We start from the raw sequence: 22,952 nt of genomic DNA, 5'->3' as shown, positions 1-22,952 counted from the left end.
GCATTAGTAAGGACTTCCAGTATGATGTATGAAAGGAGTGGTGAGAGGGAATATTATTATTTTTTAAATCTACATTATCACATTTTTGTGTAGTTTTGTTTGTACTATTCTGATTTTAATAATATTACTGATCTTATAGACTAGGAAATGCTGAAGAGCACAGGGGAGCCAACATCATCATGCAACAGGGCACTGTCCTAGCCTCCACCCTGTTCAAAATTCTTACAGATAGCTGAGATGAATGCCTAAAGATAATGATATATTGGCATCTCAAAAAACTGGGAGTGATAGTTAATGCCTAGGATCATAAAATCAAGGTCCAGAAAACCTTGATAAAATTGTATTATAAAATATTACATTAGGAATTTTGTTTCTGAAAATAAATTATATAATATGGTATAAAGGGCAGAGCTGATCTAATATTGGTTCTTATGGAGTAAGCAACAAGCAAACAAAAACAGAAGGAGGGTAGCACTTTTATAATTAGAAATTAAATAAGAAGCAAAGGAAACCGATATTAATTCAGCCTGCAAATGGGGCCAAGCACTGGCAGAGGCATTTTGTAGGTGCCAAGGAATCTAACACAATCCTAGACTATATTAACAGGAGTTAGTAGCCAGAATATGGGAGGTAACTGCCACACTGTGTGCTGAGAGGTGTAGGTGATTTGTGGACATGGTGCCCAACTAATTGAAGATGACCAGCATGGTGACAGGTCACACGAAAGGTCACTGAAAAAGGTTTAATTTGAAAGATGTCAGGTAGAGAAAAATGAATTATTCTGTCTAGAACCAGAAGTTCAAGGTAGTATGTTCCCTGTCAATGTAAGTGTTTAAGCAGTGGCAAAATGGCCAGCTGTTAAGGATGAAAGAAACTGATCTGCTTTAGGTGAGCATTGGACTAGATGACCTCTAAGGTTCCTTCCAAGAATCTAGGTACGTCTTTAGGCCAAGTTAGAAAAAGAATGGCAGAGCATTCATGTCATGGGGGTTTATCCTCACCAAACTGAGCACAGCTGGTCTTCAGCTTTAATGAGATTCAGACAGTGAGAAAGAAAAGAGGTATTTCCAGTTAAGATAAATTCCAGCTATTATCTTAGGAAACAGGAAATTCAGGGTTTTACAGGAGAAATGTGTGCCAATAAAAGCTGGAGTTAGTTTCTAGGGGGACTATTATTCAAACAAAAGAGCCCTTGTTTTTGATTATGGAGTTCAAAAGTAATAGGATATGGGCATTATAAAAGAGAGGCACCTGCTGTGTATTAAAAAAAATTAATTTCCTATGTGGAAGTATTGTCTCCGAATTTAGTCATGAAGGAGAAGGAAAAAGACTCAAGTGCTGTGCTTAATTTTGTGTTAAAAATAAAAAAGTGATGGAGGTTGCCACCTAGTGACTGTTTTCTGCTTTTCAATTTTAGCTCTTGAACATGGGTCCTGTGGCAGTGATTTCGAACCTGTCTGTGCATTAGTGTCGCCTGGAAGTTTTCCTAAACTTTTTATTTCCAGGACCTACCTGAAGCCGAAATCAGAATCTTTGAGGTGGGGCTCTAGAGGTTCTGCTCTATTTTAAAGATCTTCAGATGACTCTACTGGACCTAGTCTACCACCAGTGTTCGGAATTAGCTGCCCTGAGGACATATTGTGTGTGGGATGAAGTGTCACAGAGCCAAAGTGACACCAAATACTGCACTTATTTAAAGTACAGTATTTACCTACGTGCTGTAACAACTTGGTTTCAGCAACATGCAGCTTGGTGTTGCACCTTTGTACCTGAAACTTAAGGTAGGCTTAGCATGGCTAGAGTTTACCCTACTACTAAATACAAAGATACACAATCAAAGATGTTTATTATAACACTGGTTTTAATAATGATTAACAAAAAACTGCTTCAGTGTTCATCAATAAAGTTTGGCTAAAAAATAACAGTAAATCCAAACATTGAAATTCTATATATACAGCCACTTAAAAAGAATGAGGTACTTCTCTGTATGCTGACACCCCAGATGTATTATGTGCAGAAAGCAAGCTGTTATTTCTAGGAAAGAAGTGATTCTGATGTAGGTGGTCTGGAACTGATCTCAGAAACACTGCATTAGTAAGTAGAGGCAGTAATAGTTGTGACACAAGGCCATGAACGGGGTCCAGGGATTTTCATTTTTAACGGGTTTCTCAAGTGATTTTGATACAAATCAATGTCTGAAATCACTAGCTGGTATCTTTCCAGTGACCCTCAAATCAGTCTCCTAGTTCTCCTCTAGGTTTGTGGACAGTCCAGATCTTCCTCTGTGTTAACCTGGCCCTGTGGGGATGCTTTCAGTCTATGATGAAGAGATACTGTGCCTTGTGGCTTGTCTCTATCAGCAAATGGTGAAAATATGATTTAAAGTGATGTTATAAGATGTCTTTCAAACACAGACCTTTAGACAGGCTCTTGCAAAATGGAATATTTTCCCAGTTTGTGGGTGGGGCTTCCTCAATTCACCCCAATGTGGAAAGTAATCTGGTGGCTGTCAAGCTGTGGTGAGCCATCAGGTCATGTACAAATCAGTCGTTCTAGCAGGATATGACCACAGCATATGTCTCTGTAAAAGACAGAACAGAAAGTGTGACAAGGAAACAAAGAAGGAACCGAAGGAGCAAAAGTCAAAAGTGCAAAAGGTCATAAAGGGCTGATTGGAGATGTGTTTGCTGTTTTATGTTTCCCAAAGGCTTGGGTTCTGGAAGATTGTCCCTTGTTATTTGAATTTTCAGCTAGTATAACTTGCGAGCAATAATCCATGAGTCTGCAGTGTTCTCCTACAAAGTCGCCTTTGTGCCCTGTCCAGTGTTAGATTGGTGAAAGGAACCAGCCCCTTACAGGGAGCGTCCCTCAGTTGGGCTCACGTGGTTTATAACAAGGGGTGGGAGATTGGAGGGATCAATGAAGATGGAGAATATGACTGTGAAAGCCTCTTCGGACCCTCAAGCCTCCCTGCAGCCAGTGGAAATGAGCCTTTACTCTGACTCTTCAACACTTGGTGTTAGGGATTACATAGTTGTTTTTGGTTTTTTTGGATGTGGACCATTTTTAAAATTCTTTATTGAATTTGTTACAATACTGCTTCTGTTTTATATTTTGGTTTTTTGGCTGCGAGGCATGTGGGATCTTAGCTCCCTTACCAGGGATAGAACCTGCACCCCCTGCATTGGGAGGCGAAGTCTTAAGGACTGGACTGCCAGGAAAGTCCCAAGGATTATATAGTTTGTTTTGTTTTGCTTTGTTTTTGTTTTTTTTAACATCATTTTTGGAGTATAATTGCTTTACAGTGTTGTGTTAGTTTCTGCTGTATAACAAAGTGAATCAGCTATATGTATACATATATCCCCATATACCCTCCCTCTTGCGTCTCCCTCCCACCCTCCTTATCCCACCCCTCTAGGTGATTGCAAAGCACTGAGCTGATCTCCCTGTGCTATGCGGCTGCTTCCCACTAGCTATCTATTTTACATTTGGTAGTGTATATATGTCCATGCCACTCTCTCACTTCGTCCCAGCTTACCCTTCCCCATCCCCATGTCCTCAAGTCCATTCCCTACATCTGTGTCTTTATTCCTGTCCTGCCCCTAGGTTCATCAGAACCACTTTTTTCTTTTTTTTTAGATTCCTTATATATGTGTTAGCATATGGTATTTGTTTTTCTCTTTCTGACGTACCTCACTCTGTATGACAGACTCAAGGTCCATCCACCTCACTACAAATACCTCAATTTCATTTCTTTTTATGGCTGAGTAATATTCCATTGTATATATGTGCCACATCTTCTTTATCCATTCACCTGTTGATGGACACTTAGGTTGCTTCCATGACCTGGCTATTGTAAGTGGTGCTGCAATGAACACTGTGGTACATGACTCTTTGAATTATGGTCTTCTCAAGGTATATGCCCAGTAGGGGGATTGCTGGGTCATATGGTAATTCTATTTTTAGTTTTTTAAGTAACCTCCATACTATTCTCCATAGTGGCTGTAACAATTTACATTCCCACCAACAATGCAAGTGGATTCCCTTTTCTCCACACCCTCTCCAGCAATTATTGTTTCTAGATTTTTTGATGATGGCCATTGTGACCCGAGTAAGGTGATACCTCATTGTAGTTTTGATTTGCATTTCTCTAATGATTAGTGATGTTGAACTCTTTTCATGTGTTTCTTGGCAATCTGTATACCTTCTTTGGAGAAATGCCTTCTGCCCATTTTTGTATTGGGTTGTTTGTTTTTTTGATATTGAGCTGCATGAGCTGCTTGTATATTTTGGAGATTAATCCTTTGTCAGCTGCTTCATTTGCAAATATTTTCTCCCATTCTGAGGGTTGTCTTTTAGTCTGGTTTATGGTTTCCTTTGCTATGCAAAACTTTTAAGTTTCATTAGGTCCCACTTGTTTATTTTTGTTTTTATTTCCATTTCTCTAGGAGGTGGGTCAAAAAGGGTCTTGCAGTGATTTATGTCATAGAGTGTTCTGCCTATGTTTTCCTCTAAGAGTTTGATAATGTCTGGCCTTACATGTAGGTCTTTAATCCATTTTGAGTTTATTTTTGTGTATGGTGTTAGGGAGTGTTCTCATTTCATTCTTTTACATGTAGCTGTCCAGTTTTCCCAGCACCACTTATTGAAGAGGCTGTCTTTTCCCCACTGTATATTCTTGCCTCCTTTATCAAAGATAAGGTGACCATATGTGCGTGGGTTTATCTGTGGGCTCCTATCCTGTTCCATTGATCTATATTTCTGTTTTTGTGCCAGTACCATACTCTCTTGATTATTGTAGCTTTGTAGTATAGTCTGAAGTCAGGTAACCTGATTCCTCCAGCTCCATTTTTCTTTCTCAAGATTGCTTTGGCTATTCAGGGTCGTTTGGGTTTCCATACAAATTGTGGAATTTTTTGTTCTAGTTCTGTGAAGAATGCCAGTGGTAGTTTGATAGGGATTGCATTAAATCTGTAGATTGCTTTGGGTAGTAGAGTCATTTTCACAATACTGATTCTTCCATTCCAGGAATGTGGTATATCTCTCCATCTGTTTGTACCATCTTTAATTTCTTTCGTCAGTGTTTTATAGTTTTCTGCATACAAGTCTTTTGTCTCCTTAGGTAGGTTTATTCCTAGGTATTTTATTCTTTTTGTTGCAATGGTAAATGGGAGTGTTTTCTTAATTTCACTTTCAGATTTTTCATCATTAGTGTATGGGAATGCAAGAGATTTCTGTGCATTAATTTTGTATCCTGCTACTTTACCAAATTCATTGATTAGCTCTAGTAGTTTTCTGGTAGCATCTTTAGGATTCTCTCTATAAAGTATCATGTCATCTGCAAACAGTGACATCTTTACTTCTTCTTTTCCGATTTGGATTCCTTTTACTTCTTTTTCTTCTCTGATTGCCTTGGCTAAAACGTCCCAAACTATGTTGAATAATAGTGGTGAGAGAGGGCAACCTTGTCTTGTTCCTGATCTTAGTGGAAATGGTTTCAGTTTTTCACCATTAAGGGTGATGTTGGCTGTGGGTTTGTCATATATGGCCTTTATTATGTTGAGGTAAGTTCCCTTTATGCCTACTTTCTGGAGGGTTTTTATCATAAATGGCTGTTGAATTTTGTCGTAAGCTTTGTCTGAATCTATTGAGATGATCATATGGTTTTTCTCCTTCAAGTTGTTAATATGGTGTATCACATTGATTGATTTGCATATATTAAAGAATCCTTGCATTCCTGGGATAAACTCCACTTGATCATTGTGTATGATCCATTTAATGTGCTGTTGGATTCTGTTTGCTAGTATTTTGTTGAGGATTTTTGCATCTTTGTTCATCAGTGATATTGGCCTGTAGTTTTCTTTCTTTGTGACATCTTTGTCTGGTTTTGGTATCAGGGTGACAGTGGCCTCGTAGAATGAGTTTGGGAGTGTTCCTCCCTCTGCTATATTTTGGAAGAGTTTGAGAAGGATAGGTGTTAGCTCTTCTCTAAATGTTTGATAGAATTCGCCTGTGGGCTTCCCTGGTGGCGCAGTGGTTGAGAGTCCGCCTGCTGATGCAGGGGACACGGGTTCGTGCCCTGGTCCGGGAAGATCCCACATGCTGCAGAGCGGCTGGGCCCATGAGCCGTGGCCGCTGAGCCTGAGCGTCTGGAGCCTGTGCTCCACAACGGGAGAGGCCACAACAGTGAGAGGCCCGCATAATGCAAAAAAAAAAAAAAAAAGAATTCGCCTGTGAAGCCATCTGGTCCTGGGCTTTTGTTTTTGGAAGATTTTTAATCACAGTTTCAATGTGATTTTTAATCACAGTTTGTAGGTCTTTTCCTTCTCTTATGTTTCCTGCATAGAGAAGTTCCTTTAGCATTTGTTGTAAAGCTGGATTGGTGGTGCTGAATTCTTTTAGCTTTAGCTTGTCTGTAAGGTTTTTATTTCTCCGTTAAATCTGAATGAGATCCTTGCTGGGTAGAGTAATCTTGGTTGTAGGTTTTTCCCCTTCATCACTTTAAGTATGTCCTGCCACTCCCTTCTGGCTTGCAGAGTTTCTGCTGAAAGATCAGCTGTTAACCTTATGGGGATTCACTTTTGTGTTATTTGTTGTTTTTCCCTTGCTGCTTTTAATATTTTTTCTTTGTACTTAATTTTTGATAGTTTGATTACTATGTGTCTTGGCATGTTTCTCCTTGGATTTATCCTGTATGGGACTCTCTGCGCTTCCTGGAGTTGATTAACTATTTCCTTTCCCTTGTTAGGGAAGCTTTCAATTATAATCTCTTCAAATATTTTCTCAGTCCCTTTCTTTTTCTCTTTTTCTTCTGGGACCCCTATAATTCGAATGTTGGTGCGTATAATGCTGTCCCAGAGGTCTCTGAGACTGTTCCCACTTCTTTTCATTCTTTTTTCTTTATTCTGCTCTGCAGGTGTTATTTCCACTATTTTGTCTTCCAGGTCACTTATCCGTTCTTCTGCCTCAGTTATTCTGCTGTTGATCCCTTCTAGAGAAGTTTTAATTTCATTTATTGTGTTGCTCATCACAGTTTGTTTGCTCTTTAGTTCTTCTAGGTCCTTTTTAAATGTTTCTTGTATTTTCTCCATTCCTTTTCCAAGATTTTAGATCACCTTTACTATCATTATTCTGAATTCTTTTTCAGGTACACTGCCTATTTCCTCTTCATTTGTTAGGTCTGTTGGGTTTTTACCTTGCTCTTTCATTTGCTGTGTGTTTCTCTGTCTTCTCATTTTGCTTATCTTACTGTTTTGGGGTCTCCTTTTCTCCTGCAGCAAGAGAGGCCACTGCGATGAGAAGCCCGCACGCTGCAACGAAGAGTAGCCACTGCTTGCTGCAACTAGAGAAAGCCCACGTGCAGCAACGAAGACCCAATTCAGCCAAAAATAAATAAATAAAAATAAATAAATAAATAAATAAATATATTTTAAAAAGGCTGAGTGAGGAGACAAGGTTGTCTCTTATGGATTATAGCAGTTGCCCTTAGGTTGTCCCTACATCCAGTCTTCTGCCTTCCAACTCCCCCTACCCAGTCTTTCTTAAGCTCTAAAATATATATAGTATAATTTAAAGTCATTGACTATCAAGCCCTCATTTGCCCATTAGAGCTCACTGTCAGCAGCCCTTCTGCATGTGTAATACCTCAAGGAAAATGGATTTTACTAATCTTTGCTCTTTCCTTCAGCTAGAGTTCATCTCTTTCCTCAGAACTCCTATAATCACTTTATGTTTCTATTATTGAACTTACCACAGTCTGCCTTGTATCTTTTCTATCCCTTCTTGACTAAATTACAGTCTTAATAAGAGCCAGGAGCATCTCTTTTCTTCTGATCCCCATGTAGTTTTGTAAAATGTGGTCCTTCAGTAAATGTTCTTCAACTGACCTGAATGTTATATCAAACAGGATCAGGTATCTTGACTGGCTGGAGTTGCCAAGAACAGTTTAATTATGGCTACAAAATCAAGGTAGATATTTACAAGCTGAGAAATCTAAAACAGTGAGGTTGGAGAGAGTAGCAGATGCGAAAATAAATTCCATAGCCTGGTGTGATCTTTTCTTTTTGGGCACAAGGTGGCAGACTGTGCCCATTTCAGTAATTGCATGCAAGGCAGCTTAGTGAGGCTGAAATTTTCTGCCCTATTTTGGAAATCTATGTTTACTTTAAAGAAAAAAAAAGTGAAGCTAGTGCAGCTTGATGGCTGAAACCTGGGTTTGGATGAAGCACAGACCCACTATCTGACTGCAGGCTGTGCTCCTGGATCTCTGGTCCTTCTGTTTGGGACTCACCCCTCCATGTCTGCATCATCCCTTAGCAATGTATCATGGATATTGAAACATTTAGAGTTTCCCTTAAATGGATGAAGGAAATCAAACATTGTCAGTGTTTTGAATAAATATGCATGAACACTGAGGCTTGGAAGGAGGAAACAAAATCTGACCAGAGAATTGAAATGTACAGTTTCCACACTAGGTAGCAGACTAGGACAGACAATCTTTGGAAGGTCCCACCCATAATCACCCAAAGAAAACATTAGTCTTTCTCTATCAGCTCATTTTTTTGTCTTGACAACAGCAAGTGTTTTTCATGTGATCAGACCATTCACATGTAAAGGTCTGATACAATCTAGATATAACTAGCAGGTTGATTTCAATTCATTTATCTGCAATTTAAATGCTAATATAGTTTTCTTCACTTCATTAATTGCCCTCAGTTGTATGTGTGTGTGTGTGTGTGTGTGTGTGTGTACACCAAAACTGTCTTTTAAAAAAGCAAAGTACCTGTACTAGGAACAGTTTATTTGGGAATTCTGATTGTGACTAATTTATTAGGTGATATGTTAAGTCTTTCTATTGATACTGGTTTCTGTTATACCCAGGAGATGGAGAAGAACTGAGGGGGAAAAAGTATTACTTGTGTGCAGGTTCTAAGAAGCATTTCTTTCAGGTTCTCTCTCTCTTTAGAGATATATATGTATGTGTATATATATATATATATATATATATATATATATACACATACATATATATGCTTACATATTCATATATGTGCATAAATATATACATACACTCTCCATGTGTATGTCTATATATACATACATTCATATATATAATGTATATTATGTATTATGTCTGTGTGACATACATATGGTAGTACAGTGAGTGTTTAAGAGCAGAGACACTGGAGCTTGACTGCCTGGATACAAATCCTAGCTTACTAGTTGGATCATTTTCTAACAGTTCTATGCCTCAGTTTTCTCATCTGTAAATGGGGATAATAATACTACTTGTGTAATAAGGTGTCTGTGCAGATTAGAGGATTTAACAGAGCATGGCACATGTGAACCATTATTATTTGAGTGTAACTGATTTATTCCATAGCTTATACTACAGCTTTTATTTAGTAAAAAAAAAAAAAAAAAGTACCTTCTATCTACCCAATGTGGGAGTTTAGATTTTTTGAAAGCACCATAATGTTGCATTGACATTGACTTGTATTCGTTTGTGTTATATAGATTATTCAACTCGATAATTAAGGTGCTGTACAGAAAGTGCCAGTCATGATTTCTATTTGGGAACTTTTGTCTCAAAGAGACAAGAGAAATAATATGCACCTTGATTACTGTATTCCCTATCTCTCTCTCTTTCTTCTTCTCTTAGCCCTTCTCCTTGAGAAGAATGTCAAAAATGGAGAGGTGTATTCATTAGGAATTCAACTCAGCTATCAATAACCACCAAAAGAACAGTTGCTTAACAAATCGAGAATTGTTGAAGGAAAGAAGCTGATGGGGCTGGTTGAGAGACATCTCTGTGATTCTTCTGTCCTTTTGTGTTAGAAAACCTACACTCCTCCAATCTCGTTTACTCGGGTCTTTTTCCCCACACCAAGTATGTCTGTGACCCTAGCTGGGTGTCCCCAAATTTAACTCAGTTCTGACACTATCTACCCAGAGATAGTGTCTGATCCCACAGATTAGGGGCTCAGTCCTACAAGACTGCCTCCCTCCCCCACTTCAGATGCCAATGGCAAGTCCACGTTGTCACTTGTGCTTCCAACCTATTGCCTGTTGATTGGAGGTTCCCAGTACCCCCTCCTTGGGTTCCATTAATTTGCTAGAGTGGCTCACAGAACTGAGGAAAACAGTTTATTACTGTTTACCAGTTTATTGTAAAATGATGTGATAAAAGATAGAGATGAGCATCCAGATGGAAGAGACATATAAGGCAAGTTCTGTGGGAAGGGATGCCGAGCTTTCATGCCCCTCTGGGCGAGCTATTCTCCTATGATGTGTTCACACAACCTGGATGCTCTCTGAGCTCCACATTTTGGGGATTTTTATGGAGGTTTCATCACATAGGCACAATCAACTATAAACTCCATTTCCAGCCCCTCTCCCCTCTCTGCAGAATAGGGGGTAGGGTTGAAAATTTCAAGCTTCTAATCGTGGCTGGGTCTTTCTGGTGCCCACTCAGAGTCACCTCATTAGAACAAAAGACACTGCTATCACCCAGGAGATCCAAAAGGATTTAGGAACTCTGTGTCAGGAACTGAGGTCAAAGGCCAAATATTAGAACAAAAGGTACTCCTAGTGCTCTTATCACTTAGGAAATTACAAGGGTTTTAGGAGTTCTGTGCCAGGAACTGGGAACAGATACATATATGTGTGTGTGTGTGTGTCTGTGTACATATACACACACACACATATATATATGTATATATATATATTTTTTTTTTTCCTATTATCTCACGCCCTTCCTTCATGGTCACAAAATGGCTGCTGCACCTCCAGGCATCATGTTGATGTTAAGCAAAGAAGAATAGGGTAAGAAAAAAAGGACAGGTGGTACTAACTGTATACACTCTCTTACCAAGAAGACAAAAAGCCTCCCAGAACTCCACTCCTCTCTCTGACCAGGAGACTAGGGTTAATTTCCAGAATGGTGTCACAAGGCTATTAGCTGGAAAAGCATCTACGCTGAAAGTCAGAAAAAAGAAATAGGGCTGAGATGATTTGGAATCAGCCGATGAGTAATATCTGCCAAAGTAAGTTTTTGTCTTGGTTTTGCACTTGTGCTTCTCCTTCTCAAATTCTCCCTGTTGCCCTCCCTCCACCCCATTCACATCTTTGTCTAGAAGGAGGTAGAACTGAGAAAAGTGATAACCTGGAGAGTTGCTTCAGGAAATAAAATTTGCTTTACTAGAAGTTATAAACGTGCAACAGAGGAAAGAGCATAGGAGGACATGAAGCAGGATATCTTTATTAGAGCAGAAGCAAAAGGAACTACTGGCTTGAGCAGAGTGGGATGTAGGGAGGCTCTCAAGCTTTACCCAGTGGATTAATTTCATAGCACTGCCTTTGCCAGAGGCCAAACTAATCTTGTTGCGTCTGAAATGAAGCACCACAGACGACAGACTTCCTTATAGATCATTTAATTACAGATTATCATATGACAGAGATTGTTTTTCATGTCTACAGAGCACACAACAAAGGAAAGGTTTTGTGACACTCACAACCTATTTTTAAGTGATATCTATTCAAATGTTACCTATTCCATGAATCCTTAATGAATTCTTTTTCCTTAAAAAAGCGTCATAACTTTGATTAGAATTTCATAAAGCATCATAACTTTGAATAGGATTTCATACTGTGACCATTAAAATAGCAACAGTTCTCCCCAGGAGGCCAGGTTTCTTGGCTTATTCAATTCCTGACTCTGTCCATCTGATCTACTATCAGGTGGCTCCCCTTTATACTGTTAAGTCACAGTTGACCAAGTATTCAAATCTTTATCCTGCTGGGAATTTCTAGTCACCATCGCTCTCACTGGAACTGCCACTGTCGGATGATTCACTACCGTCATGCTTTTTAGGGGGGCGAAACCTCCTATTGGAATGGGACTTTCTGTAACCCCAGGAACCTTTGCTTTGTGACACACCCTTGTTCTGCATAGAATTATTTTGTCTGTGGGGCACAGAATAAGTTTTCCTGCTGTGTGTTATTATGGTCCCTTCATTATTGGGATCATTATGGGAACCTATTTCATTTTTAATTTCATTATCAAGACCACGAGAAGGAATGAACTGGCCCTGACCTTTGCCCTTACTCGGAAATCTTTGTTTTTCATTTGAGGTCACTTGATTCCTTTTAGAATATTCAGTATCTTTTCTACTACTACCTTTGCCATTTTTCGGAATTTCATTAGCACTTTCAGCTCCATCACTACTGCCATCTTTTCTTTTGTCTTCTGTGGGTGCGTGAGGGTAATGAAACTCTATTTTCCCTTGATAAGCATTTTGGCTGCCCCCATCCACTCTGCTTCCTTCTTTTCCAGAGAGTTTCTTAAAATTGGTGCTACCTATGATGTTGTTGTTGCCCTCCACGAGGCTGACATCAGCAGCATTTGCCTTTGGGGCTGTTTCATCCCTGGTTCCAATGGTATTTCCGCCATTCCCTTCTTTCTCTGGGATCTCATTATAACCTGGTCCTCTTGCATCAGGATTAGTGGTCTCAGCTTCAGTTGGGCTGGGAAACTCTGTTTGAATATCTGTACCTTCTCGGTCAGGACGAATAGCATCTCCTTTACCAGAAATGTCCTTAAAAGGTGGACCATCTCCACTGAAAGGAGAGATATGATTGTCCTCCTGCCCTTGAAGATCTGCATAACCACTGCCTTCAAAATCACTGGAGACCTTTATGGCTTTGGGGAGCTGTTTTAGATAGTCCATGTTGTGTTGGATACGGTGGGTACTTTTGCTTTTTACTGGAATATTCTGGGCTTGGGAATCTCTTTGATGATTCTTCTTAATTTTTGAGGGGGCTTTAGCATAATTGGCACCTGCTGAAACTTTGCTTAAAACATTCCAGGGTTTGTTCTCTTTGTTTTCTTCCCTCAAGTGTTCAGTCCCTGGCTCCACTATGTGGTGCATGTTATTTCTGATGAGAGCTTTGCCACATTCTTCTTGGTCATGTAGTTTGCTAATAGCATTGTCTCCATCCTCAGTCCCATGATTCCCAGTCGATTCAGGATAAATGGACATCTTCAGGTCATTGTGGGCACTTTCTTTGTTACTAATCCTGTAGTCTTTATTCATTGCCTGTCTATTTTCCAGAAGATTTTGAGATTGAGTGCTTTTGTTATTTTCATTGGTTCCAGGGAGGGACAAGTCTTTCTCTTTTTCTTGGACAATGTTTTCTTTAGGCGCTGGCTCTTGATTTCTTCTCTTGCCAGAATGGGGAAGAGCAATATTGTCTTTGTTTTTTTCTTCCTGCTAAAGTGTAATTTTCAACATAAAGTGGTTATTTTATGTTAAATTTTTAAAATTTAATAATTCTTAGGCAATAATAATAAATTAAAACCCCCCGCCAGATACTTAATAAAAAGAGTCTTTTAACTCAATAGAGATTTGTTGGTAGAGATAATGCTGGAGTGGCCAAAGCAGGTTTCACAGAAAAAAGAAGAATGAGCAAGGCTTGAAGAGTGGGTAAGATTCAACTACATGTAAGGAAAATGGTGAGACTATCTTAAGAGTAAGTGGCATATTCAAATGTTTGGAAACAGGAAACATTTGAAAGATAATGTGAATAAAACTATAAGGCTGGAGTAGAGAAATCCTGAAGAGAATAATAAAGAAGAGAATCCAAATAAGTTTGGAAATATAGATTAGGGCCTGATTTTAAAGGAGGGCCTGACTTTAAAGAGGACAGAGTTTGGTCCTCATCTTGTGACTAGTGACACATTGCAAGTGAAATGAAGTTCATCTTTCAAACATGATTTTTCTTGCTCTCATTCTCTCTCTCTCTCTCTCTCTCCCTCCCCCCCACCCCCATTCTCTCTCTCTGCTTTTGCCCTAGTTTTCAAAGGTATAAATCTTTTCCTCTTCTCTTTTTTTCTCAACAGAAAATATACAGATAGAAGAACCTAGGTTCTGACATCCAAACAAAATATTTTGCAGCAGGTGTTGGCCACCCTAACTTTTGTCTGAAAAAGGATTCATTAATTTTATTTTTTTCCCTCTTTAGTCATGTAATAAATCAGATTTGATAGTCTGGGTCAATAGTTCTCAAATTTAGCATTTCTCATAACTATTTGGAAGGCTTACTAAAACAAAGACTGTTGGACCCAACGGCCAGCGTGTCTGATTCAGTGGGCTTGGGATGGGGCTCTGGAATCTGCATTTATGACAAGTTCCCAGCTAATGCTGATGCTGCTGGTCTGTGACCACCTTCTGAGAACCACTCTTCTGGATCCTAAGTTTAAGTAATGAGGTCCGGATGAGAAAAGTCCCTGAGAGAATAATGGGATGAAAAAGAGAAGGTGGAGAAGAAGGGTAGAGTGTTTATGCCTGTATCTCAATTTGTCCTTTTTTGGGGGGGGAATGGTCTATAAAATGCTGCTTCATAGGCTGCACCTTACCAACTCGAGGTACAGCCAAGGTGCAAGAAGCTTGAACAATGTGGTCAAGAAGAAAGAGGGGCTGAGATTGATTTTGCCCACACCGCTCACTGTTTCTCTGTGGCACAGGCTAGATATGGAAGCATCTGAGAATGGTTAGGAGCTTTCCAGAGGGAGTGAAGTGGCTCTAGAGGGAGCAAAGTAGATGGAGCCTATATACCAGGAACAAAAGTGAGTCCTACGCGAACAAAGAGGGGTCTACATTGTCCACGAGGGCCAGGAGAGCCTGAATCACCACTGCCCCAAGGCTGTACTGTTTGGTCCTAAGCTATTGTAGCCAGTGACTTCATCTTAGGATACCAGCAGGGCAAGCAGTACACAAGGGGTCGAGCAACATTGTCCCGTCCATGTCCGAGGATCCCATGTCTTCCTCTCCACTGTGGCTTGAGCCGTGTGTGTACCTATGGTATATGGTATATACTGGATGGTGTAAGCCACCCCCAACTCCCTCACATGCGTGCATGCCATCTTAGGGGGAGAAGGAGGATCTGAGCCTTTTTATCCAAAAGGGACTGAAGGGCTTCCTGAAAGAACTATTTCCATGATTAGATAAACTTAAGTTTAAACAGGTTGAATTTAAATTAATTTCTGCACACTCCCTACCCTTTCATTAGCCCACGGGTAGGAGATCTTAGCAACAGAACAATTATAGACAGAATAAATACCATACTCTCCCTCCACCTCAGACTTGTAGGGTGAGCTGAAATTTACAACACCGCTACATAGACCTCTGAACTGGCGGGTAACGTGAGATCAAAATAAGAGATATTTCTTGAGGAACTGGGACATGTAAGAAGGTGGGCTGGGCACCACACGTTCTAAACAATACCTGATGATTAATTGAATGGCAGAAGCAGCAGTCGTGCAGGGGTATGGAGGGTGGGCGTGAGGTGGTGTGACAGAGATCTTGTATTCAGTCAGGGTCTGCACAGACAGAGGGTCAGAGCTTTGTAGAACCTGGGACTCCAGGCCTAAGAATTTGGTTTTATTTTGCAAGGGATGAAGAGCTAGTGAAAGTGCATGATCAAGAGATTAACAAAATAAAAATCAGAGGGTTAGGAGAAATTGTGGTAAGAAAGGACAGCCAGGAGGATGCTGCCGTGTCCAGGAAGGAGATGTAATCGCTTGGATTAGGATTATGCCAAAGAAAAATGTCACAAAGAAAAATCGTCTACTGGTGCCCAAATAGAAGAAAGGTTAATAACTAGAACGTTGACATGTAAAAATGAAGACAAGAGAAAAAGAGAACTTTACTATGAGACGTGTTGATGTTGATGGGATATAGAACCTAAGCTCAAAAAGCAACATCCAGTTAGAGACAGAGTTGGGTGTCACAGCCTCCCCGCCCATGTCCTTTCCAGTTTCTGTGACCTATGGTCAGCTTGAACATCCTTGAACATTTTATGAGCTAATTGCTTGTTACTTTTCATGTCAGATCTTTTCATTTATGGATATTCTAATTTTTTCAAGTTTTTTTAAACCTGCAGCTAGTAACTAGTATCCCTTTTTTTCCTGATGCAGCAGTCCTTAGGGTTATTTCCTCTTTCATATAAAACCCTTTCAGGAAAGTCCAGGTTTTCTCCATATTCACTGGGTGCTTTCTCTTCTCCATGTTGACATGTGCAGATGGCTCTTAATAGGTCACTATGTTCAGATCCATCCTCAAATAGGAGTACTGTTCTACTTGGGAGACTGCCTGCTTTTATACATAAATTGTATTAATGTTGGAAGCTGTGGGGAATTGTTGACTCAGCTCACACTTGAACCTCAAGATAAAAATGGTTTACAGAAGTGCCCTCTGTTCTTACAAAGCTGGCTCATATGCAGTATACAAAAGTTCCAAAGTGTAGTATTTTTAAGATATAATTTGAAATGGCTTATTTGGGGGAGTTATCATTAGTCACTAATCTTTTGTATTGGCAGGTATATTCTGAAAATAGATAAGGTTTTCTCATGAGGAAAAGTATAATAGAAAAAACATTATAGTGAATTGTTTCTGAATAAAAAGTATTTTAAACATTTGACCTATTTTAAGACATTACATCTGGGAAATTTTTACACAGACATTTGTATTTTCCTTCGCAAGTAAGTTCATTTGCTCACTGCTATATATACACACTTTTGAGTTAAACAGGTGCATTATAATAATCCCTTCTTAATTTTTCCCCTCCCTGTTCTGAAGTGGGAAGTTTTGTTTTATATTTGGTGTTTTTACTGCTTTTAAAACAGTAACGTGTATACTAATGAATTGTGTACATTTCTTTAAAGACTGAAGAGTTTTTATAAGTAAAACATGAAACAGCTTTTAAATCGTGATGTGTGATGGTCAGTCGTTTTTGCACTGCTTATGTTAAATGACTTCCTGTGGCACTGTTGACGGTATGATGGTTGTACAGTCAACACATCAGTTGGCTGATCTGCTTTTCTGTCTCCATGCCTTAGCTCATATTATTCTTTTCATGGAGAACAGTCTCTCCCACACAAATGTTTGCTCAAATCCTACTCATCCTCCAAGGTCCAGTTCAATTATTTCCATTATGTAGCTTTCCCTGAACATCACACTAGGAACTAATCTTTTCTACTCCAAGCCCTAAAGCATGATTTTTTGGGTACCACTCACATAGCACTTTGCACATTCTGTCTCGGGTTATAATAATTTTTGTAAGCACCTTTTGTTTCTTTTCTAACTCTAAAATCCTGTAGAGAAAGAGTTAAGTCTTCTCCATCATTTTATCATAATATCTTGCACAATAGGAAGCTCTCAGCATGTATTTGTTACAACCAATAAGTTTAAAAGGCAGCTAGCCTTAGAGGTGCTAAGTCTTCGAGATGCGTATAAAGAATATTGAGCAGAACAGAATAACATTCTGAAGGAAAACTACCACTTTCATGGGGAATGAAGCCAGATTTGAAGAAAGTAAATAGTCCTTTTGCTGATGGCATTTTAAACTGTTTCTAGCTCTGTGGCCAGTGAATCTGCAAGAAAGGACTGAGTGAAAAGAATTATTGTTTTATTCCAGTGACAATGCCCTTATTCTTTCTCTTCCAAGCTTCCTGACACTGATGGCATCATCTGTGGAATGAATTTAAGGGACACTAAAATGTGCCACTTTTTAGGCCAAAATGATTTCTTTCTAATCCATTCCCCCCTGCCCCATTAGAGCATATGGTAGAATATGTCCAGAAAACCTCCTTGCAAAGGATCAAACTTTATTCAGAAGCAATAACATGAAAAACTCAATGGGTGTCCAGTATCCACCAGCACCACATCTGCTGTGGCAGGTCCTGAAGCAGGGCAGGGTTTGGGCCAGGGCATGCGGTAGCCCATCCGTGTCAGGAAGACACTGGGACACAGAGTTCCATAGCAGAGATGCTCCAGGAGCCTGGGACCGTGGGAAAAAGATAAAGGCACAAGCCATAGACAGAAACCCCAGAGAAGGCAAAAGTCAACTTTGTCTTCCCTACCTTTCTCCTAATGTTTCTCCAGAGTTTGGCTCATGGTAAAATCACTAGGATTCTGCTTACCTTCACATCAGTTTGATTTTTCCTCCCAGATGAGGTATAAACATACTTAAAAACATAATACCCATGTTTCTCATGGTGGCCCTTGTACATTATCTACAAAAACACAACATTATATTAAGGTGGGTTTATCTCTTACAAAGAAGTTTTCTAGCTCTCTTTTTGATAGTACAACGTATTTTTAACTTGGGTCAAGTCGTTTCTGCATCTAACAAGTGGTAGTACATCTGATAGCCACAGGACGGCGTGTGCCAGCCAGTCCTGAAGAGAGCAGTTTAAACGTTCCTTTCTTTTCTATCTCTAAGTCTGTTTTCCCTGAGGATGACTGTCAAACAGTTCTCTCCCCCGGGGTGTATCAATTTTATTACCAAATTTCAATGGAAATGGAGCACTTGGAAATATTTTCAGGTAGCAGGAGGCAGAGGGTTGAGGAGAAAGGCAGATTTTACAGTATTCATGCTGATGTCAAATTGGCAAAACTCACAGCCTCAACATTCAGGCTCTTAAGCTTGTGGTTTTTGCCTTTGCAGTTTTCAGCTGAGATAGAGAACGGAAGATTGTTTTTAGAACAGAATTTTCTGAGACTGCAAGAAGAAACCGTGGTAGGCAGAAGTAAGTTGCAATTTGGTGACACGAAAAGCTGAAGGTACTTATTTAACTTTCTGGTTGCATATGGAAAACTAACTCCATGTACACAGAATTTCCCCATGAAGACTTGTTAACTCACTTCGCTTTGTTTTCTCCCTCATTTATTTCTCTGTTCTCATGTACATGTGTGGGAAAATCTTGTTTGCTAATAACAATATCCCAGAATTTTTACTCATCCCTCTGAAGGAAGAAATCATTGAAGAGAAAGAATTCCCATTCAGAAGGCTCTTCTCTTTCCTATCACACATTGTGTGAATTAAAGTGCCAAAATTATGTTGTAGAATTTTCCATTTCCATTCTAGGTACACAAGAATATTTTGACAGTTAAAAATGTCTTCTTATTGACTTTTCTCTTTACAGAGTTGGAAGGGGTGTATTTGAGAAGAATAATTCTGTTTACCCTCTGTTCTTCCCCAGAGTCTTGCTTCATTTTCTCAGCCTGTGGTTGCAATGTCTGAAAGGAAACAAGAAATAAAACTTCACTAAACACTTCTTTCTTTCATTTCTTCAAAGAGTGAATGTTTCCTTTCTTTTTCTGTCACTGGGGTCTATTATTCAATGTGGAAAATCATTCTGACTCAAAGACGATGGGCACACACATCACATTTGTTTCTGTATTGAAGGAGGATGATGACCTTCCTCCCCCAGAGGGAGATAGTGCCGGCTCCACTGCGGAACCACGTTCAAGTGCGCGAGAACAGCTGAGTTGGGAGGGGTAGCACTCCAGGTGAAAAAGCTTGGTTGTCATTGGTATCTGCTGAAAAAGTTTTCCCTGGCACACTGGGAGTGTTTAATATCAGTGAACCCAAATCAGAGTTGAGTGATGTGGATTGTATGTGCATTGATTGTGTAAATTCAGTCCTTGCTATTCGAGTTAAGGTAAGATGATCCTGATGGTCCAGCAAGAGTGAAACCATAGCCCTGCACCTAAGGGGAAGGAAAACACCTGAGGATGGGACTTCATTGTTGCCAGTTACCTGGGCAGTTTTTTCTATCAGGAAAAGGGATAATGATATTTTGAAAGGTTGTGTTTTATAGAATGTGAGATACAGAATGACACTATAAACCATTAAGCTTTCCATTACTTCCACTATTAAAAATCCAGAATTTTACCTAACATCAAAACCAAGAAAATGACCTCTTTTCAATTCCACAATAATTTTTCTCCCCTAACTGCATATTTTATAATTCTACCCTTTATTACCCTCTGCTGATGTCGGTTCTTGTGTGATCTTGTGCATATAAATTTAGAGCATTGCATCACTCCTCAGAAATATCAAAACAGTTAAAATAGTTCTGGAAATGGGGGTATAGGAAAGAGAAAATATAAAAAATGAGATGGGTAGATATTAAGCAAAAGAAAGAAATGACAGTTTGGGGTATTCGCTGTTTTCTTACAGAACACACACACAACATGTATTAGAAACATACTTGATGGTATGTTTAATATAGTTCACGATAATAAATCATGAACTTACAACAAGGTAACATAACGAAGTCTTTCTAGTCTAATTGCATATCAGTGAATATTAACTGAATTGCATGGCCCAACAATCATCTTTTATATTCTCGCACTTGAAGTTTTGTTTTTTAAGGAAACAAGAATGTCACCCTTACATATGTCTTTTTGACATAAAAATTATTTTGAGCTGAAGGCAATTAAGAAGTAGAACATGTGGAAAAACCTTCCCCTTTTCTGCCTAAAGGCAGGAAATAAATTCTCCTTTCACTAGAGACAAACTCTTATCAGTCCAGAGGTGGCACAGAAGAGTCTGCAAACAAATCTTGTCAAACTAATCCTAATCTTCCTAGTTAAGGAAGAGAAGGACTCGCTAGTCCTAGTTGGACTTCCCCTAGCCCCTTTATCTTGTCAATTCTTCACAAATGTATTCTTTCGTTGTCTAAAAGGTAGAAAAGCTTCCTGCTCTGGTCACTTCTTTGGGTCCTCATTCTCTTGTGAAGGCTTTCATGTACATGTAAAACTTTGATAACATTTGTGTGCTCTTCGCCTGTTAATCCGTCTTTCTCAGTTGAATTTTCAAACCCAGCCAGGGACCCAAAGAGGGTGGAGGAAAACCTTCTCCTCCCCTAGAGTTTGAATTTTGATTATGATTCCAGAACCTATGTAAGTGGCTTAGTACATACTAAGTTCTGCTACCACCCATCTGTCATTAAGTACTGTAGGTAATTACTCAGATAGAATCCATATCTGAAAGAAAACATTACAGTTAGCCCTTCATCATTCCAAATCTGTCTCAGTGTCCTTGCCGACCCTCTTTCATTTGAAATCTGACCCCCTCCTTCTCCGCCCACCACCCTACACACCCACTTGGCAGCCCTCCTGCCCTTGAACGTGGCCCTGAAATGGAGACGGCATTGTTTTCCTCGGGTGAAGAAGACTGGCATCCGCTCTTGACCGGTGGTCACTGGGGTTGGTGTTGACACGGCACATTTCCTGGAAGATGGTCGGAGATGTCACTGCAGCTCTTCTTCGGAAGGTGGCGCTCCAAACAGGCTCGTCCTCGGCTGGTGGGACGAGCTGGGTCCGCGGGGCCCACGCCATCCTCCTCATACCTAAACCGGTGACTCGGTGGCCCCCATCGAGCAAAGTCAGTCTTGTGCGTTGGGCCTGGCAGACGTCTATTTTAAGCAATACGTCCCCCAGAGGACCGCTGGGGCACATGTGCTGAGAGGGGACACGCTTTCCTCAGCTCTGGCTCTGCTCGCCGGCTGGCACAGCTCGCGCTCAGCAGTGCGTTTCCCAGTTGGTTGCCCACTTGCTCAGGACCTATGTGTAAGTTCTTCTGAGAACAGAATGACCACTTGCTTCCACGCTTTTCCAACTGAATAGGCTCCTCCGAGAAGTTAGGAAGTTTTTCAGACACTATCTAATTAGCGCTGTGTCTCCTTTGCAGAAAATATCTGTAGCACTCAGCATTTTCACAAGAAGGCTTAGTCACATCCTGAGCACTCATCTGGGTGAATCAGAGGCCAGAAAAGACACAAAAGGAAATTGGAGCTTGATTTGGGTTAAGCTGAGGGGGACTTCTTCCCATCTTTAGCCTCGCTGATGAAGACTAAATCCCTACCAGGACCTCAGTGTTGGAGTATTGCAACAACTACAGAAAAGGTCTGGTCCCTTCATGTTATCGTGTAGTTATAAGGCCTAGTTGCTTAGTCATGGAGCATTCAAGTCAAATTCTCTCAGTTTTTGGTAAAATATTGAGAAATTCTTTTGACAGGTTATAATTTGGGTATATTTACTCACTAGCATTAGCTGATTGAAACACTGTGGCTGGCTATTGGTTTTCTCAAAAATATTTTTACTGGTGTTTCTCCAAAGGCAAAATGTAGCCATCTTGTAATTCTTCTCACATGTTCGTTGAGGGCTTCCCTGGTGACAGACATTTGTGTCAATTGTTGGATGCGTCCTCTTTGTGTGGTACTTTATTGTAACTGAACTAGGTAAGCGCTACTAATTTAAAAAGACATCGCTTAAAAGAAAAATAGAAGAAGAGAGCAAGACATTATATGATGCATAACTGAATCTGTAAATGCTTACTGGTGCTGCCAGGGTCAGACTGAAAAGGAGCAGTCCCAAACAGATGATTCGCATCTTTGAGAATCTCTGTAAAAAGACAATAATATTTTACCCTAAAGCATTGCCAGTTATGAACTGCAGCCATAGCAATAAATAAAACAGAAAAGTCTATACAAACCTCCTTCCCCTTAGCAGTCCATTTCCTCGTTTAAAAAAAAAAACTACATATAATTTATATCCAAGTGTAGAAACTTTAATCTGAGCTTTCATATGTCTAATTATTCCAGTGTGAAAATGAAAATTGTCCAATATTATGAAAACAATGAAGTTGGATAGAAATGGAGTTCACAGACATATTTATTTGCTCTATTGTCAGCTCAAACTTTTCCCTTTTACCTTTAGAGAGAGACCATTTAATTGAATTATTTATATAATTCAGAATAACATTAATCAAAGAGTCAGTAAACTTTAAGGTAGATCAATAGAAATGATGTAATTTGAACAAGAGAGAGAAAAAAGGGTTTTTAAATGACCATTCTTTTCTTTCAGTCCTTTATAAATATATTCTACTTCCTCAGGGACCTGTGTGATGGTAGTAGTGGTCAACCCAGAATTCTATCTCTCAGAAAGGAAGTAAAGCGAAATTGTTAAGAAATAGGGTTTTAAAGTTAGATATGGGTTTGAGTTCTTGGCTCTGTTATTTAATAGCCAAGGGACCCTGGGCAAGTCATTTAAACTCTCTAAACTTTGGTTAGCTCATTTGTAAGATCTGAATAATACTTATAC

The 22,952-nt window shown here is 39.7% G+C and overlaps 1 protein-coding gene across 1 annotated transcript; it reads right to left on the bottom strand.

Annotated features, from left to right (window-relative positions):
- Window positions 1-11,807: 11,807 nt before the first annotated feature.
- MEPE (matrix extracellular phosphoglycoprotein) lies at window positions 11,808-22,374 on the bottom strand (the record flags this gene model as incomplete). Its single annotated transcript, XM_081242230.1, has 4 exons — window positions 22,188-22,374; window positions 19,026-19,079; window positions 17,981-18,073; window positions 11,808-13,271 (listed from the first exon to the last, which is right to left on the bottom strand). The coding sequence occupies exons 1-4, from the start codon at window positions 22,239-22,241 to the stop codon at window positions 11,808-11,810; spliced, it is 1,665 nt and encodes a 554-aa protein (XP_081098356.1). The 5' UTR covers window positions 22,242-22,374.
- Between the last annotated feature and the right edge of the window lie 578 nt (window positions 22,375-22,952).

The sequence above is a fragment of the Mesoplodon bidens genome (assembly GCF_964165515.1).
Source record: "Mesoplodon bidens genome assembly, chromosome: 1".
In the NCBI taxonomy this organism is placed as follows: domain Eukaryota; kingdom Metazoa; phylum Chordata; class Mammalia; order Artiodactyla; family Ziphiidae; genus Mesoplodon; species Mesoplodon bidens.
This window is presented reverse-complemented; position numbering and strand designations above follow the sequence as displayed.